At 50.3% G+C, this 18,358-nt stretch overlaps 1 protein-coding gene across 1 annotated transcript in view; it reads left to right on the top strand.

The window, feature by feature from the left end:
• The window catches only part of LOC311522613 (uncharacterized protein), a 30,015-nt gene extending 26,104 nt beyond the window's left edge, over nt 1-3,911 (top strand). The window contains exons 25-28 of the mRNA XM_084632082.1: nt 1,119-1,193; nt 1,383-1,595; nt 2,787-2,861; nt 3,050-3,911. Coding sequence (XP_084488208.1) covers nt 1,119-1,193; nt 1,383-1,595; nt 2,787-2,861; nt 3,050-3,556 — 870 coding nt within the window. The 3' untranslated portion in view covers nt 3,557-3,911. The remainder of the gene's footprint in view (nt 1-1,118; nt 1,194-1,382; nt 1,596-2,786; nt 2,862-3,049) is intronic.
• Nucleotides 3,912-18,358: the final 14,447 nt, after the last annotated feature.

Here is an 18,358-nt window from a genome sequence, read left to right as displayed (position 1 = left end):
GCTGTGGGGAGCGCGGGGATCAGGGCGGGCGAGGGTGCGGGTGTAGCTGTGGCTGTGATGGCGATGGAGGAAGCAGTGACCAATGGGGTTGGGGTCGGGGGTTTGGCCGGATCGGGGGGGCTGTGGGCAGGTGTCTGGAGGCTGGGTTTTGACGGAAGACAGCCCAGAATATGACAGGCACCAGCCCCCCAGGGCAGGGGGACGAGTGGGAGAGCGGGGCAGGATGTTCTGATCAGGAGACCCTGCTGCGGGGGCGAAGGGTGGGGGGGCATAGTGGGAAGGAACCATCACACCCCACCCTGAGACTGTCCCAGCCCTCAGCACTGGGAACCTCTGTATGCAAGGGGATGGATGGATAGGGGAGGATGAGGATAGATAGATGAAAACATCTTACAACTATTAGCTAGATTTCAAGAGGACGCAGCTTGATTGATTTACAGCGGGGTCACGGAGATCAGAATCCAGCCCTGACCCCATCGACGTGAGTCGATAAATAACCCTGCCCTGAATCCTGTGCTCCGAGCCGGCTCTTGCATCCCTCGGTCACAAGTTTCATTGTTTTTCATTTTCAACAAGTGGGAGAAAAATTGATTCTCATATTTTGCGGGATTTTTAAAATATTTTCTCTTCCCCGATACAGTGTGTTTGTAGAGGGGACTATTTCGGGGTGATTTCCCCTCATTTCCCCACTGAGTTGAAAACGATAGAAAGGGGTGAGGGAGGTTAGAAACCCCCCAAATCCAAATCCACCTGTTTTCTGTTCATTCTCACCCCAGGTCCACCTGCCATTGGCCAATCGAACTAGGCTAGGAGGGGTCAGCGCAACAGGTCCCCCAAACGTCCTGATCGGGGCTCCCTGCCCCCAACCCCTGGCACATAAGGGGACCCCCAAGGGATCCAGCCGGAGAACCAGCTCTATCCACTGGGGCAGTGACAATGTGGCCATGGCTGTCCCCTGTTCTGGGGAAATGTGGGGAGTTGGGGGGCCAGTGGGAAGGCGACCACAGCGAGCAGGGTCCTGTAGGAATGGGGAGAAGGTGGTGAGTGTGGGGGAGGGGGGCTCTGAGTTCAGATATGGTCCCATCCCAACCACCACCCTGTCCCCTCTCCCCCCACAGGGGGCTGTGATGGAGGCAAACAGCAGAGCCGTAGAAGCCGCCAGGCAGGAATATGAACAATTTGTGCAGAAGCAGGTGAGCGCAGAGGGGCTGTGGGTCGGGGATAAGGGGCACCGTCAGAGCTGGGGGGAGCAGGGCTGGGCTAGCAGGGGGCTGCGGGTGGGGGCTGAAGGGGCTGCAGATGTGTGAGGTGGCGGCGTCCCCCTGTGGCTGGGTAACACTCGTGCCCGTCCCGAATGGCTGATCTCTCCCCGCTCCCGGCAGGACCGTGACCACCAGAGCACGAGCAGCTGCCTGAATGTGGAGCCCCTGGAGATGGAGGAATGCCTGGAGGAGAAACGCCAGGAGCTGCTGGAGCGCTGCCGGGGGGAGCTGCGGGGCGAGGATCCCCAGAAACAGGCTGCCATGGAGGAGCTGAAGCAGGGGCTGGACGAGCAGACGACCCCATTCCTGTCAACCTACGGGGAGCGCTTTAAAGTGAAGAAGGCCGAGTGGTTGGGCCTGGCCGTGGGGTGGGGCAGGGGGATGCCCTGGCCGTGGGGAGCGCGGGGATCAGGGCGGGCGAGGGTGCGGGTGTAGCTGTGGCTGTGATGGCGATGGAGGAAGCAGTGGCCATTGGGGTTGGGGTGGGGGGCTTTGGCCGGGTCGGGGGGGCTATGGGCAGGTGTCTGGGGGCTGGGTTTGGACGGAAGACAGCCCAGAATATGACAGGCACCAGCCCCCCAGGGCAGGGGGACGAGTGGGAGAGCGGGGCAGGATGTTCTGATCAGGAGACCCTGCTGCGGGAAGGGGACGGGGGACATAGTGGAAAGGAACCATCACACCCCACCCTGAGACTGTCCCAGCCCTCAGCACTGGGAACCTCTGTATGCAAGGGGACAGATAGATTGGTCGATAGGTAGATAGATAGGTGTGTTTATGGGAATAGATGAAAACATCTTACAACTAGTAGCTAGATTTCAAGAGGACACAGCTTGACTGATTTACAGCGGGGTCATGGAGATCAGAATCCAGCCCTGACCCCATCGACGTGAGTCGATAAATAACCCGGCCCCGGATCCTGTGCTCCAAGCCGGCCCCTGCATCCCTCAGTCTCAAGTTTCGTTAGTTTTCATTCCCAACCAGAGGGAGGAAATCCTATTTTCACATTTTGTGTTAGTTTTAAAGATTTCCTCCTCCCCTGATACAGTGCATGTGTCGCGGGGACAATTTTGGGGTGATTTCCCCTCATTTCCCCACTGATTTGAAAACAATACAAAGGTTGTGAGGGAGGTTAGAAACCCCCAAATCCCAATCCAACTGTTTTCTGTTCCTTCTCACCCCAGGTCCACCTGCCTTTGGCCAATCGCACTAGGCCAGGAGGGGTCACCGCAACAGCTCCCCCAAATGTCCTGATCGGGGCTCCCTGCCCCCAACCCCTGGGACATAAGGGGACCCCCAAGGGATCCAGCCAGAGAACCAGCCCTATCCACTGGGGCAGTGACAATGTGGCCATGGCTGTCCCGTGGCTCTGGGGAAATGTGGGGAGTTGGGGGGCCAGTGGGAAGGCGACCACAGCGAGCAGGGTCCTGTAGGAATGGGGAGAAGGTGGTGAGTGTGGGGGAGGAGGGCTCTGAGTTCAGAGATGGCCCCATCCCAACCACCACCCTGTCCCCTCTCCCCCCACAGGGGGCTGTGATGGAGGCAAACAGCAGAGCAGTAGAAGCCGCCAGGCAGGAATATGAACAATTTGTGCAGGAGCAGGTGAGCGCAGAGGGGCTGTGGGTCGGGGATAAGGGGCACCGGCAGAGCTGGGGGGAGCAGGGCTGGGCTAGCAGGGGGCTGCGAGTGGGGTCTGAGGGGGCTGTGGGTGTGTGAGGCAGCGGCGCCCCCTGTGGCTGGGTAACGCCGGTGTCCATCCCTAATCTCTGATCTCTCCCCGCTCCCGGCAGGACCGTGACCACCAGAGCAGGAGCAGCTGCCTGAGTGTGAAGCCCCTGGAGATGCGGCATCGCCTGGAGGGGAAACGCCGGGAGCTGCAGGAGCGCTGCCGGGGGGAGCTGTGGGGCGAGGATCCCCAGAAACAGGCTGCCATGGAGGAGCTGAAGCAGGGGCTGGACGAGCAGACGACCCAGTTCCTGTCAACCTACGGGCAGCGCTTTAAAAAGAAGTCCATATTGAAGGCCGTGTACATCGTGGGGGGCGGCCTGGCTGTTGCGGGCGCAGCTGCCGGGGTGGGCATTGGCGTGGGCGTGGCTGCCGGTGCGCTGGCTGTGGGGGAAGTAGTGGCCATCGCGGTCGGAGCGGGGGGCGGTGGCCTGATTGCGGGAGGTGTGGGGGCCTGGTTCGAACAGAAGTTCGGCCGGAACAAGAGAGGCAGCAACACTGCAGGGCAGCAGGACAAGGGCGGGGCAGGGAGCTCAGATCAGGAAGCCCTGCTGCCGCGGGGGGGGACCTAGTGGGAAGGAGCCATCACACCCCACCCTGAGCAAGACTCTGTCCCAGCCATCAGCACTGGGAACCTCTGTATGCAAGGAGATAGATAGATAGATAGATAGATAGATAGATAGATAGATAGATAGATAGATAGATAGATAGATAGAGGGGGTGTATGGGGATACATAGATAGATTTATGGAATCAGACAGAAAGAACTTACACCAGGTAGCCAGATATCAAAAGGACATAGAGATCGATTGATTTACAGAGGGGTCACGGAGATCAGAATCCTGCCCTGACCCCATCAATGTCAGTCAATAAATAACCCTGCCCTGAATCCCGTGCTCTGAGCTGGCCCCTCCATCCCTCAGTCACAAGTTTCATTGGTTTTTATTTTCAACATGTGTGAGTAAAATTGATTCTCATATTTTGCATTTGGTGGTTGCTGGTTTTTTTTAACGTTTTCTCCTCCCCTGAAGAACTGTGTGTCGAGGGGACAATTTTGGAGGGGGTTTCCCTCATTTCCCCACTTATTTGAAAAATGATACAAAGGGAGGAGGGAAGTTAGAAAACCCCCAAGTCCCGTTCTAACATTTTTCAGTTTATTCTCCCAATGAAAGCTACATTTTCCCACCAAAAAGGCACATCCAAAACAACAGTTTTCCCACAAACAAAAACGTGCTTTGTGATGAAAACTCATTTTTTGGTGACAAAAAGACTCAGGTGAAATATTTCCATCAGCTGGGAGGAGGGAGGATCGCAGCATCTGTGTGTTCATGTGGGGAAGAAAGGGGGAGTTTGAATTCATGTGAACTGACCCATGTTATTGTCCAAGTGAGGACAGGACAATTGTGCATGTAACTCACATAGCTGGGGTCTGAACATCTGCACACGGCTTGTCAAACGGGTCACTCACACACCTTTTCCCCGAGCAGAGATCAGGCCGGAGGGTTAAAGGAAGAGAAACAGGAATCTCCTAGCAATGGTGAGCCCCATTCCCTGCCTGCCCCCCTGAGCCAGCCAGTCCCCTGGCCTGTAGCCGGCACCCCCTAGAGGGGAAAGGCCCCATGTCCCTGTCAAACTGTCCTACAGTGGCTCAAAGAGTACCAACCTCAGGGCAGACTGGTGAGTATCAGGGCACAAACCCCCAAATGGCAACAAGTCCTCGACTTAGATTTCACTGACACAGTATCAAGAGTGAACTCGTCAGGCTCTTTAACAGCCTTAACATGGAGTCCCAGACAGTCCCCTCGGGCACCCCGATCTATCTGGTCACCCAGGTGAGCCTGCCTTTGTGACAGATGGTCCCTTACACCAAAGATCACAGCAAAATTCAGGTTACTCCCGTCCTAAAGGACCCGTCACCTACCCCAGGTCAATTGCACCGTAGATCTCACACCACAGACAACACTTTTAGCCAATCCTATAATAAACTGTCTCAAGATTTATTAAATAAGAGAGTTAGCTACAAAGTTAAAGCAGGTAATCATAGATACATACAAATGAGTTACAAAGTTTCAGGAAGATGTGGGCAGGAAGGTAGAGGCCTGGTTTGGACGGAAGGCGGTCCAGAATGCAAAAGGTACCAATGCCCCAGGGCAGGGTGTTCGGATCAGGAGCCCCGGCTGCAGGGGACACATAATGGGGAGGAAGCATCACACACGCACACCCTGAGCAAGGGTCTGCCCCAGCCCTGAACACTGGGAACTTCTGTATGCAAAGGGGTAGATTAGAGAGGGGTGGTGGTGTATGGGGATAGATAGATAGATAGATAGATAGATAGATTAGATGGGATTTATGGGATCAGATAGAAAGAACTTACAACATGTAGCTAGATTTCAAAAGGACAAAAAGAGCCTGACTGATTTACAGTGGGGTCACCAAGATCAGAATCCAGCCCTGACCCCATCGATGTCAGTCGATAAATAACCCTGCCCTTGATCCTGTGCCCCAAGCCGCCCCCTCCATCACACCTTTTATTGGTTTTCATTTTCAAAAACTGGGGTGGGTGGAAACAGATGTTCCTATTTTGGGGTTTTATTACATGAGCTTTCTCAGGAAGTGCCAAGGCAAATCTCCCCAGGCCTAAGAAGTCCAGTCCTCCAGGCTATGTGGGCTGATTTCCAGGAGATCTCTGAGCCTGAGCTTCCTGTTTCTGAAGTTCCCAATTCTCAGCTTGGGGAGGATGGTCTTCATGTCTCCTCTTCTCCCTGCAGACAGACATGAAGGCATCACCACCTGGGATGGCATCACAGCTCAGGGCCAGCTGCACCTGGGCCTCCTCTCAGTCTCTGTTTCCAAGATTTAGGCCTCCAGCCTTCAACTCCCTGGGGTACGATGTCCCCACGCTCCCACTCACAGACCAGGGAAATAGCTACAGACCCCAGCTGTGATTTCTCTGGGTCTTGAACTGGGCCTGAGCTTTGCAAGACTCAGCTCCGGGTGCTGAGGCCAGTATGTGACCAACACCAGCCTTTTCCAAACGCCGGCTCGATTAATCTCAATGGAGGGGCCCATAGCCTAAGAAGTAAAGGGATCTAACCCACCCAACCATTCACACCCCTCTGTCTCAGCTAATGCTTCCCTTATCCAAACCCCACTCCCCACTTCTGGGGCTGGGTGTCCCACATCGAGGTGTAGGTGGTGCAACCTCGTGATCAGAGCAGGAGTCCGGACTTGTGGTTGAAGCAGAGCCAGAGGGCAGAAGTGGAGGAGTAGTGGGGAGGCCAGCCAGGGGTCAGAGCCAGGAGTTCAGAGCCAGGAGTTCACAGGCAGGGCGTAGGGCTGGAGTGGAGCAGCCAAGGGGTGGAGCAGGGCTGGCCAGGAAGCAGGTCTGGCGCAGCTAATACTTAAAGTGTTCGTAAAACAGTCCTGTCATCTTCCACGTGCTTCACGGGTGGACAGTACAGAGCGGACGGGCAGGAGCTCGGGCGTGGCAGGTGTACGGAGATGGAGGCGCTGGATGGAAGAACCAGGGGAATGTGGAAGGCCCTGGCTGACTTCCTCATCAGGCAAGTCAGCCTGTGGCCAAGGATGGAATGGGCCACAGAGACCCAGCTCCTGTTTCCCCACCGGGGCAGGGGGCCTGAGTTAGGAGAGGGGCCATTGGGGATGTTGTCTGGATTCTGCCTGCATGAACTTTGTTGGGAGAGGTCTCTGGAGCTTCTGGTCCACTTCCCTCCACCAAGGCGGCAGCTCCTGGTGTCTCGGCTCTGCTCTCCAGGGTGGAGACATCAGAGTCTGGAGTCGCTCCATCTAAGGATCCAAAAGAGAAGCCTCCTCAGATGCCCTAGTCCTTCCCAGTGTCCCTGTGTCCTCAGTGTCTGTCTCCCAGAGTCCCACGTTAGGAGGGGTGAGGGTGCAGGACTGACAGATGGAGCATGAACAAAGGCAGAGCCATGGAATGGGGGTTGTGTCTGCAGCCCAGACACCAGGATGATGGGAGACCGGGACATGCACAACAGATTCCATTCCATTCACTGCAGATCAAACCTCTAACTCTGTGCAGAACCAAACCAAACTAGGCCCAAATCCTTCCCAGAGAATCCCTCTGATCTTGGCTCCCAAGCCTGTTCTTTTGAAAACCCATCTGCCAACCAGAGACAGGAGTAGAATCCAGAAGCCAAGATTCTCAGTCCCTCCCACCCCCCACTCCTCTAACTAACATACAAGACCCCACTCCCCTTCCAGAGCTAGGGAGAGAACCCAGGAGTCCTGGCTCTCAGCTGTCCCCTCCTCCCCTGCCCTGCTCTATCTCACTAGAGCATATTCCTTCCCTTCCATCCTCACTGATAAAGAGAATAGCTACCCAAGTTGTCCATGAGATGTCAGTGGGCTCTGAGGATAGACCTTACCTCAACTTTCTCTTTTACTGCAGCCATCTGTCTTTCTCCATGCCTGGGGATATTTCCAGACCCTAGAAAGGAATACAAGTGAAAGTCTCTTAGGCTCATGTCAATGGAAGATAGTAGCCTACCAATCTAGACCATAGACTTTGTCTCATGAACCCCGTCGAGAACTCCAGACTACCTGGAGTCCTACCTTAGCTTCTGCTGAAATGATAGAGGAGGAACCGAGCTTGTAGCTGGAGCTGCTGTAATTGAGCTCAAGGTGTGAAGTGGGGTTTGTGGTTGAGTTGATCTGGCTCCATGGAGCTACATGGATTAGCAGGAGCACTTCCCCCGCTCCAAACATTCAGAGCAATCATTTCCATTTCGGTCCATGCAGCCACAAGCGTGTTCTGTTCTTGCAAGGGGTCCAAATACACAGGAACTAGACCCTTCCTGCATCTGAAATCGAGCACAGTTTTCTCTCTGTCCCTCTTCATCCAGCCCCGAGGAGAACCTGCCTCAGATCCTGTGCTCACTGCAGGACAACCATAAATACTGTACTTCTTAAGCATTGCCCTGCAGGGTAAGTCTAGAGACCCATCCTGTACTTTCAAAATCTGCTTTCTCTGAGGACACCGCAGCTGCATCTTTCTCTAAGGATCTGGCACCTCCTAGAGTCTCTGGATCATTCTTTGCAGGTAAAGCCATTCCTGGATTTTCTGGTCCATTCTTCAGTGGCGATGTGGCAGAATTTTGTATCACTGTTCCCTTCCTTGAGGACAACATGGCTTATGGCTTCTCACGTTCTTCTGGCTTCTCTGGATCATTCTTCTCTGAGGACGTGGCATCTTCTGAGTTCCGTGAATCAATATCTCCTGAGGATGGGTGACTGTCTCTGGATTCCCTAGGTCATTCTCCTCATACGGTAGAGCGGTTTCATGATTCTCTAGATCATTCTTCTCTAGGGATGTGGCACCTCCTGGATTCTCTAGCGCATTCTTCCCTGAGGTTACAGCAACTTGTGGATTTTCTGCTCCTATCTTCTCAGCGAACATGCCACCTTCTGGATTCTCTGCGTCATTCGTCTGAGTTATGTACCCTGCAAAAGGAGAACAAATAGACCCCCTCCTCATCACCTGACAGAATTTGTTGCAATTCCAGACACTTCCTTGGGTGAGAGAGAACGAGGATGTGGCTCTGTTCAGCCCTCAGCCACTTTCCTGAGGCTGCGGGCTGCTGCCCTGCATTTTAGTTAGCTCAGTGGTGACGGAAAACACTAAAAATAGACAAAGAAATCCTGTGGTGTAAGGATTGTGAAGGTGTTACTTTGTGCGGAGGCATGGGACTGTGACAAAAAAATTTGGGGGGGGTGGGATTTGGTGCTAAATCCTCAGGTTTCAAGGAATGTTACAGACATGCTGTTTAAAAAGCGAGAGAAGTCACTGTGATTATCCTGGTGACATGGTCTCCTCAAGACCTCACAGAGACAAAAGAAAAGGCCAAATTAGAACCCAGAAGTCCTGACGCCCAGCCCCCTCTGCTCTAGCCATTGGTCCAACCTTGTCACCAATACGCAGCCACATGGCAATATCTCCTGGCTACAGGTTATGTCTTTTTTACGCAATCCTGCGGTGATGTTATGAGTGCGATATCATATCTCCTTGAAAGGTGAGACAGGGCCAGAAAGAGTTAATTAACTCACAGCCTGACATGACTCATGGCCGAATTTTAAAGACTTGTTAGGAGGATGTGTAAATGAATAGAGCTTGGAAATGCAAGCCGGCATTGTTAGAGAGAGAAGGGGAGCTGTTTGCTCAGGGCTTGTGAGGTAAGCAAACAAGTCTTGTCTATTACTATGGGTTTGATTCAAAGAGTGAAACAGTGTTATTGTCTATGTCTCTTTGAAGGTTGGGGTAACCTCTATCTGAACTGTTTAATGGATAAATTACCCTGTGCTAATTGCCATGATGTTTTGGAGAAGAAAAGTTAAGCCTATTGTTTTCTCAGGCCGAAAGTCTGCTGGAAATGTATTAAGACCCTGGGACACGATCCTTCTTCATCTCAGATCTGCTTTGGGTTTCAAGAAGGGGAAACCCTAAGCCACAAGAATTGAGTCACTGACTGGAATCACCCTGAATATGGACATTGGACTATAACCTATGGACTATTTCTAAAAGAACTTTTGGCCACTACAAACTCACCATCTCTGCTCTGTATCTGGACCTCAAGAAATAGACCTCAAGTCTGTACGTATATTGATCTTTTAACCAACTCTCTCTTTTTTTTATAAATTTTAGTTCAGTTAATAAGAATTGGCTAGAAGCGTGCATTTTGGGTAAGATCTAAGTTATCATTTGACCTGAGTCTGGGGCTTGGTCCTTTGGGATCGGGAAAACCGTTTCTCTTTTACTGGGGCACTGGTGTCCATAACCAGTCATCCCCATAAAGAGGGGCACTGGTGGGGATACTGGGAAACTGGAGTGTCTAAGGAAATGGCTTGTATGACTTATGGTTAGCCAGTGGGGTGAAACCAAAGTCCTCTCTGTTTGGATGGTTTGGCGTGCCTTAATAATAAATGACACCTAGCCTTGGGCTGTGACTGCCCTCCTCTAAGCAATTTGTCCTGAATTGATACTCTCAGTTGTGTCCCGCCAAAGGCAGCATCGTTACACCTGCTAAAACTGAAATGACTCAGAAAGCCCCAATTCACGGCGTGCCGGGGACTGTAAATCTGATGGAAACTCTGGGAAGAGGCTCTGCAGACACTCCAGGAACTGCTCACAGCCGCGCTCCCCCTTCCTCTGGATCTTTATCAGCCGCCTTCGGATCCTCTCCCTGGACTCTAAAAGCGTCTCCAAGGCCTCCTCCTCCTCCTCGGTGACTATCCCCAGCGAGGCCACTTCATCCAAGACGGGGTCGGGGGTTGTTAGAAGGAGAGCGATGAGTCGCTCCTGTCTCTGGAGGACCATTTCAAAGGCCAATGGGCCTTGGTCCCCGGGGCTGAGCAAGGGATTTGCAGAGAAACAACTTCAGATTGTTTGTAACTCCCCAAAAACCACACTCAACTCATCCACTGCAACACAGCGCCCCTTAGCCCCGCACGGGGGCAATGGGGCCAGCCCTGACTGCCAGGGGAGAGCGTCCCCTACTGAGCCCCCACACACACACACTCCCTGCAGCACAGCGCCCCCTAGGGCATCAGGGCGAGCCCTGACTGCCAGGGGAGAGCGCCCTTTACTGAGCACCTACACCGCTCCCTGATTTTAACACTGAGAAGGCGGAAAATCACGTAAGAAAGGCTGCAGCCGTGGAGAAAGGAACAGCAGAAGGAAGGAGAGAATGGACATGAAGAGGAAAGATAGCAACGGCACGACCGTCAGGTAAGCGATACTGGCAGCAGAATGACTGGAGCCAGTTACGGTGTCTGTACACCAGTGCAGGGAGCCTGTTGGATCATATTAAAGAAGTTCTGTATTAAAATCACAAATGAGTTTGATTCCCCAGAGTTTAAATTCCAGGGTATTACTAATTAAGAGGTCTCTTGGTTTTTGGTGCTGTTTCTCTCCCTCTATGTGTGAAACTTGCAAGCTGCTAATTGTGTTAGTACATTCTAAGACAGAGTCTGTTCTCAAAGCAGTTCACAGAGAGAGAGACTCAAAGCAATACTCTGTAACAACAGAAACAGCACCCAGAGACTCCCCGCCCTTTTGTTGTATTAACAATTGTGATTAAAATAGAGATAGAGGATGTATGTGGATGGATGCTTGGTGTGGATAATAACTGAATGATCAGGGAGGTGCCAGCCTAAGAATCCAGCGTCCATCGGCTGAAGAAGGCGTCAAGTGGAAATAACCAGACGACCCCCCCCCCGGTGGGCAGACTGGAATCCACCCAACAGCCTCAAGAATGGGAGAACCAAAGAACAAGATAACATCTTGGAGCCGTCAGGAATGTGCTATCTGCTGATTGATTCAGCAACAGCATGATGAAGCAATTCCCATAGACTGGCATAGGAAGAAATTCCTATAAAAATAGACTCTAAAAAGTGAGAACTTTGGGGTCTGATTCTGCAAACCAACTTCCAGGAGCATCAGATGAGCATCCGACAAGGCCCTGCTCCCTCCTCATGTCCAGGCCACCTGGCCAGTGGCTTGGCATGAGCAACTCTAAGGCTGGTAACTATGATAACAACCTTGCAGAACCTGTGTGTGTGTGTTTGTATGAATGAATGTGTGAATAAATATGAGATTGAATGGAATGTTATAGCTATAACTAACTGCTTACTAGGATTCTTTCTGTATTCACAATCAATGTGGTGTTTTGCCTTTTCCCCTTTAATAAGATCCTGCTGGTTTTTATTTTATTGGTATAACAAGCCTGGGTTACAAACTGGAGGAGCAAAAACTACTGGTGCAGGAAGTGAAACCAGATATTGTAGGGATAAGAGAACCACGATAGACTCGTAAACATGACCGGCGTGCGGGTATTGAAGGGCATGTGCTGTTCAGGAAAGACAGAAATAAAGGCCAAGGTGGTGGAGTGCCATGTACATTGGTCAAACTGGACAGTCTCTACGTAAAAGAATAAATGGACACAAATCAGATGTCAAGAATTATAACATTCATAAACCAGTCGGAGAACACTTCAATCTCTCTGGTCACGCAATCACAGACATGAAGGTCGCTATCTTAAAACAAAAAAACTTCAAATCCAGACTCCAGCGAGAAACTGCTGAATTGGAATTCATTTGCAAATTGGATACTATTAATTTAGGCTTAAATAGAGACTTGGAGTGGCTAAGTCATTATGCAAGGTAGCCTGTTTCCTCTTGTTTTTTCATACCCCCCCCCCCCCAGATGTTCTGGTTTAACTTGGATTTTAACTTGGAGAGTGGTCAGTTTGGATGAGCTATTACCAGCAGGAGAGTGAGTTTGTGTGTGTATGGGGGTGGGGGGGATGTGAGAACCTGGATTTGTGCAGGAAATAGCCCAGCTTGATTGTCATGCACATTGTGTAAAGAGTTGTCACTTTGGATGGGCTATCACCAGCAGGAGAGTGAATTTGTGTGGGGGGGTGGAGGGTGAGAAAACCTGGATTTGTGCTGGAAATCACTTTAGATAAGCTATTACCAGCAGGACAGTGGGGTGGGAGGAGGTATTGTTTCATATTCTCTGTGTATATATAAAGCCTGCTGCAGTTTCCACGATATGCATCTGAGGAAGTGAGCTGTAGCTCACGAAAGCTCATGCTCAAATAAATTGGTTAGTCTCTAAGGTGCCACAAGTCCTCCTTTTCTTTTTGCGAATACAGACTAACACGGCTGTTACTCTGAAACCGGTGGTGGAGTGAAGGGTTCATGTAGGATTCATGCACCTGGAAACAGTCAGGGCACACCCTGACTGTTGTGTAGGAGCAATGCACACATTGCTCTGTTCTATCCAAGGACACGGACCATGGAAACATGGACCGTCTGGGAAGTCAAAATAAGGACATCAGCCGTGGGAAGCTTCCTCGGCCGAAGCTCAAGGCCTGAGAACAAAGACTGTAGTAGATAGAGGCTAGTAAATAGGAATATTAATCAAAGTCATATTTTTTCCTTTGTTGATGCCTTTTGCGGTCGGTTGGGGTATGTGATGCGCAGGGGGGAGAGAAATAAAAGAGAGGTGGAAAAGCTGACAGGGGCAATCCCGTCAGCAGACCAGCCTGCTTGCTTGCCTAAAGCCGTGTCCTGTCTTGTATTGAACCGCCACAGTGGAGTAACATTGTAGATTAACGATATAGACTGTAAAGAAATGAGAAGTCAGAGAATGGATAAAACAGAGTCTGTGTGGGTCCAAATCACTTTGAGGAACAAAGCTACCAGAGTCTCCCCTGGGTTAGTGCTGGGGTCTGCTACAGACCCCCAGGATCTGATTTGAATATGGATAGAGACCTCTTTGATGTTTTCCATAAAATAAACACTCCTGGGAGTTGTGTGATTTTGGGAGACTTTAACTTCCCAGATATAGATTGGAGGACAAGTGCTACTAATAACAGTAGGGCCCAGGCAATCCTGGATGTGATAGATGATAGATTTCTTCACCAAACAGTCGCTGAGCCAACAAGAGGGGATGCCATTTGAGATTTGGTTTTGGTGAGGAGTGAGGAAACTCAGAGAAGATGTTCGAGGGCTTTCCCTCAACCCTCCCACTTCCCTGGTTCTTGTCACGCAGACAGCAAGCAGCAAAAGACCAGAAGTCCGAAGCGCAGACAATGCGATGTTTAGTGGGGTTAGTTTCCAAGCAAACATATTCTGAAGCCCTTACACCCGTCGGGCTTATCTCTATACACCGATAGAGTCTGTTCCCCTGTGATCCCTTCCCATCTCTGACGCCGCAGAGCCTTGCCTGTGTCCCTGTTCCCTATTCCCTGTTCCTGTTCCCCACCCCCTTAGCAAACATGATTCTAATTTCCCTTTCCCCCACTTCCTGTTTGACCCCAGTTTATATAGTAATATCCTCAGCGATACCTTATCCAATCATTTTACAGAAATTTAACTAACCAATCCTAACATATTGTAACATAATTCTCTAGCTAATTATATCCACTACCCTAATTAACTCACCCCTAGCGAAATTAATTATACATCAGACAGAAACAATTAGAGAACCAGACAGATTAACAATAGAAAAGTGGGGGCCATAAAGATAAAACAATACAGAAATGCAGGTTTCACAACCACAACCATTGATAAGTGATTTCTTGCCTGACAGGATACTATCAAACTAAGTTTTCTTTAAAAAGAAAAGGAGGACTTGTGGCACCTTAGAGACTAACAAATTTATTTGAGCATGAGCCTTCGTGAGCTACAGCTCACATCATCGGATGCATTCAGTGGAAAATACAGTGGGGAGATTTATATACACAGAGAACATGAAACAATGGGTGTTACCATACACACTGTAACAAGAGTGATCAGGAAAGGTGAGCTATTACCAGCAGGAGAGCGGGGGCGGGGGGAGGGACCTTTTGTAGTGATAATCAGGGTGGACCATTTCCAGCAGTTGACAAGAATGTTTGAGGAACAGTGGGACGGGGCGGGGGGGGGGGGAGAAATAAACATGGGGAAATAGTTTTACTTTGTGTAATGACCCATCCATTCCACGTCTCTATTCAAGCCTAAGTTAATTGTATCCAGTTTGCAAATCAGTTCCAACTCAGCAGTCTCTCGCTGGAGTCTGTTTTTGAAGTCTTTTTGTTGTAATATCGCAACTTTCATTTCTGTAATTGCGTGACCAGAGAGATTGAATGTTCTCCAACTGGTTTATGAATGTTATAATTCTTGACGTCTAATTTGTGTCCATTTATTCTTTTACGTAGAGACTGTCCGGTTTGACCAATGTACATGGCAGAGGGGCATTGCTGGCACATGATGGCATATATCACATTGGTGGATGTGCAGGTGAACGAGCCTCTGATCGTGTGGCTGATGTGATTAGGCCCTTTGATGGTGTCCCCTGAATAGATATGTGGGCACAGTTGGCAACGGGCTTTGTTGCAAGGATAAGTTCCTGGGTTAGTGGTTCTGTTGTGTGGTATGTGGTTGCTGGTGAATATTCGCTTCAGGTTGGGGGGCTGTCTGTCGGCAAGGACTGGCCTGTCTCCCAAGATCTGTGAGAGTGATGGGTCGTCCTTCAGGATAGGTTGTAGATCCTTGATGATGTGCTGGAGAGGTTTTAGTTGGGGGCTGAAGGTGACGGCTAGTGGCATTCTGTTATTTTCTTTGTTAGGCCTGTCCTGTAGTAGGTGACTTCTGGGTACTCTTCTGGCTCTGTCAATCTGTTTCTTCACTTCAGCAGGTGGGTACTGTAGTTGTAAGAATGCTTGATAGAGATCTTGTAGGTGTTTGTCTCTGTCTGAGGGGTTGGAGCAAATGCGGTTGTATCGCAGAGCTTGGCTGTAGACGATGGATCGTGTGGTGTGGTCAGGGTGAAAGCTGGAGGCATGTAGGTAGGAATAGCGGTCAATAGGTTTCCGGTATAGGGTGGTGTTTATGTGACCTTCATTTATTAGCACCATAGTGTCCAGGAAGTGGATCTCTTGTGTGGACTGGTCCAGGCTGAGGTTGGTGGTGGGATGGAAATTGTTGAAATCATGGTGGAATTCCTCAAGGGCTTCTTTTCCATGGGTCCAGATGATGAAGATGTCATCAATGTAGCGCAAGTAGAGTAGGGGCATTAGGGGACGAGAGCTGAGGAAGCGTTGTTCTAAATCAGCCATAAAAATGTTGGCGTACTGTGGGGCCATGCGGGTACCCATAGCAGTGCCGCTGATTTGAAGGTATACATTGTCCCCAAATGTGAAATAGTTATGGGTGAGGACAAAGTCACAAAGTTCAGCCACCAGGTTTGCTGTGACATTATCAGGGATACTGTTCCTGAAGATCTGATTGTAGGGGACAACCTTGGTTTGAGTGATCATGAGCTAATTCAGTGTAGCCTAAATAGAAGGATAAAATACATCTACAACTTGATTTCCAAAGGGCAAACATTAACAAAATAAAGGGAATTAGTTAGGGAAATGGACTGGACCAAAGAACTCAAGGATCTGAATGTGGAGGAGGCTTGGAATTTAAATCGAAGTTGCAGAAGCTCTCTGAAACCTGCATCCCAACAATGGGAAAAATTCCTAGGGAAGGGTTGCAGACCAAACTGGATGAGACAGCTTCTCAAACAGGTTATTACAAGAAAGCAGAAAGTCTACAAGGAATGGAAGAGGGGATGGTTCAGCAAGGAAATAGTTTAATGGGACTAAATCGGGGGCCCCCAGATAATCTGAAGCCAAGAATATTAAAGGAACTGGCACATGAAATTGCAAGTCAATAGCAAGGATTTTCAATGAATCTGTAAACTGAGAGGTTGTCCCCTATGACTGGGGGATTGCTAATGTATTAGTACCGATTTTTAACAAAGGGAAAAAAAGTGATCCAGGAAATTAGAGGCCCATTAGTTTGACCTCAATTGCATGCAAGGTCATGGAACAAATTTTGAAAGAGAGTAATTAATGAGAGAAATGTAAATGGTAATTGGGATAAAATACAACATGGTTTTACAAAAGGCAGGTGATGCCAGACCCACCTTATCTCTTTCTTTGAGATGATAACTGATATCTTAGACAAAGGAAATGTGGTAGACCTAACCTACCTGGCTGTCAGTAAGGCATTTCTTATAGTTCCACATGGGAAATTATTAGTTAAATTGGAGAAGATGGGGATTAATTTGAGAATTGAATGGTAGACAAGGAGCTGGTTAAAGGGGAGACTACAACAAGTCATACTGAATTCTTTCCCAGGTGTGTGGCTGGTGGGTCTTGCCCACATGCTCAGGGTTAAACTGATCATCATATTTGGGGTCAGGAAGGAATTTTCCCCCAGGTCAGATTGGCAGAGACCGGGGGTGGGGGGGTTGCCTTCCACTGCAGCTTGGGGTCCAGGTCATTTGCAGGTTTTAACTAGTTTAAATGGTGGGTTCTCTGTAACTTGAAGTCTTTAAATCATGATCTGAGGATTCCACTAACTCAGCCAGAGGTTCAGGGTCTGTTACAGGCGTGGGTGGGTCTGTGCCCCGCAATGTGCAGGAGGTCAGACTAGATGATCATGATGGTCCCTTCAGGCCTTAACGTCTATGAGCACAGAACCCCGTAGCTCCACCCCGGGACCAGCACTGATGTCCAGGGGAGAGCACCCCGTACTGAGCCACCCGCCTGCTTGCCGCAGCACAGCGCCCCCTAGTGCTGCCCTGGGGCATTGGGATCAGCACTGACTGGAAACAGACAGCGCCCCCTACTGAGCCCCTTGCAGCACAGCTCACCCCCCAAGAGGGTAACCCAGGGGGAGGGGGAAGGGAGTCCAATGCTAGGAGCAGGCTTGGTTGGCTCCTTTGTCTTGCCCCTCCCTGTCCTCCCTTCACCTCCCTTCCCTCCTCTGGCCACTGTCGGCCTGCTCCCCCATGGGCTGAACCCTCCCCTCTCCCTCCAGGCAGGGTGGGGTCCCCTGGATGGCCCCCTCCAGTGTGGCTGTCTTGGTGGAGCAGCCAAACGCCCATTCCTGGTCCCAGAGTTGGGGGAGCCCGGGGAATTCTCTGCCCCGGGCTATACAGGGGGGCAGAGCAAGTGAGCTCGTGCCCTGATCTCTGGGGTCTGTTCAGGCCCGGCACGATGGGCCCCCAATCTCAGCTGGGGGTCTGTGAAAGGCCTGGCAGAAAGCGGGTCCTGATCTCAGTCGGGGTCTGTGCAGTGCCCGGCACGATGGGGTCCCAATCTCAGCAGTACCCTAATACAAATAGCTAATAACAATATCGAATTCAAGCATCCTCATTGGGCTGCAGAGTTAACGCCAGTTTAACTGTAGGAGCGAATCCTCCCACTGCCTCTCCCACAGCAGCTCCATTCACACCCCCTCTGACATGACTAGCCAAAGAACAGTGATAATTAAGTCTACGATTTAGTCACGGGTATTTTTCACAAAAGTCATGGACAGGTCATAGGCAAGAAACAAAAATTCACAACCCGTGACCTGTCCATGACTTATACTAAAAATACCTGTGATTAAATCTTGGGAGGGGGGCCCACTGGTGGGGCACGGGGCGGGGTGCAGTGCTGGGGGGGTGCCCAGGGTCAGCGGCACCAGCTGTTGGGGGCTGCAAACCCCTCCCACTTCCCTGGTCCTTCTCACATGAACAGAGAGCAACAATACCCGAAGTCCAAAGGTGCAAACAGTTCGACGTTTATTGGGGTGAACTTCCAGCAAGCTTAAATTCAAGTTCCTTTTTCCTTATTTTCAAATCCCAACTTACTTCCTGTTTGCCCCTAATTTATATAATAATATTCTCAGCTATACCTTAACCAATCATTTTATTGAAATCTATCTAACCAATCCTAACATATTGTAACATAATTCTCTAATCAGTTATATCCCACTACCCTAATTAACTTACGCCTAGCAAAATTAATTATA

This window comes from Lepidochelys olivacea (genome assembly GCF_965140295.1).
Source record: "Lepidochelys olivacea isolate rLepOli2 genome assembly, chromosome: 6".
Classification (NCBI taxonomy): domain Eukaryota; kingdom Metazoa; phylum Chordata; order Testudines; family Cheloniidae; genus Lepidochelys; species Lepidochelys olivacea.
The sequence above is the reverse complement of the archived record's forward strand: the minus strand, read 5'-3'. Positions and strand labels throughout refer to the sequence as shown.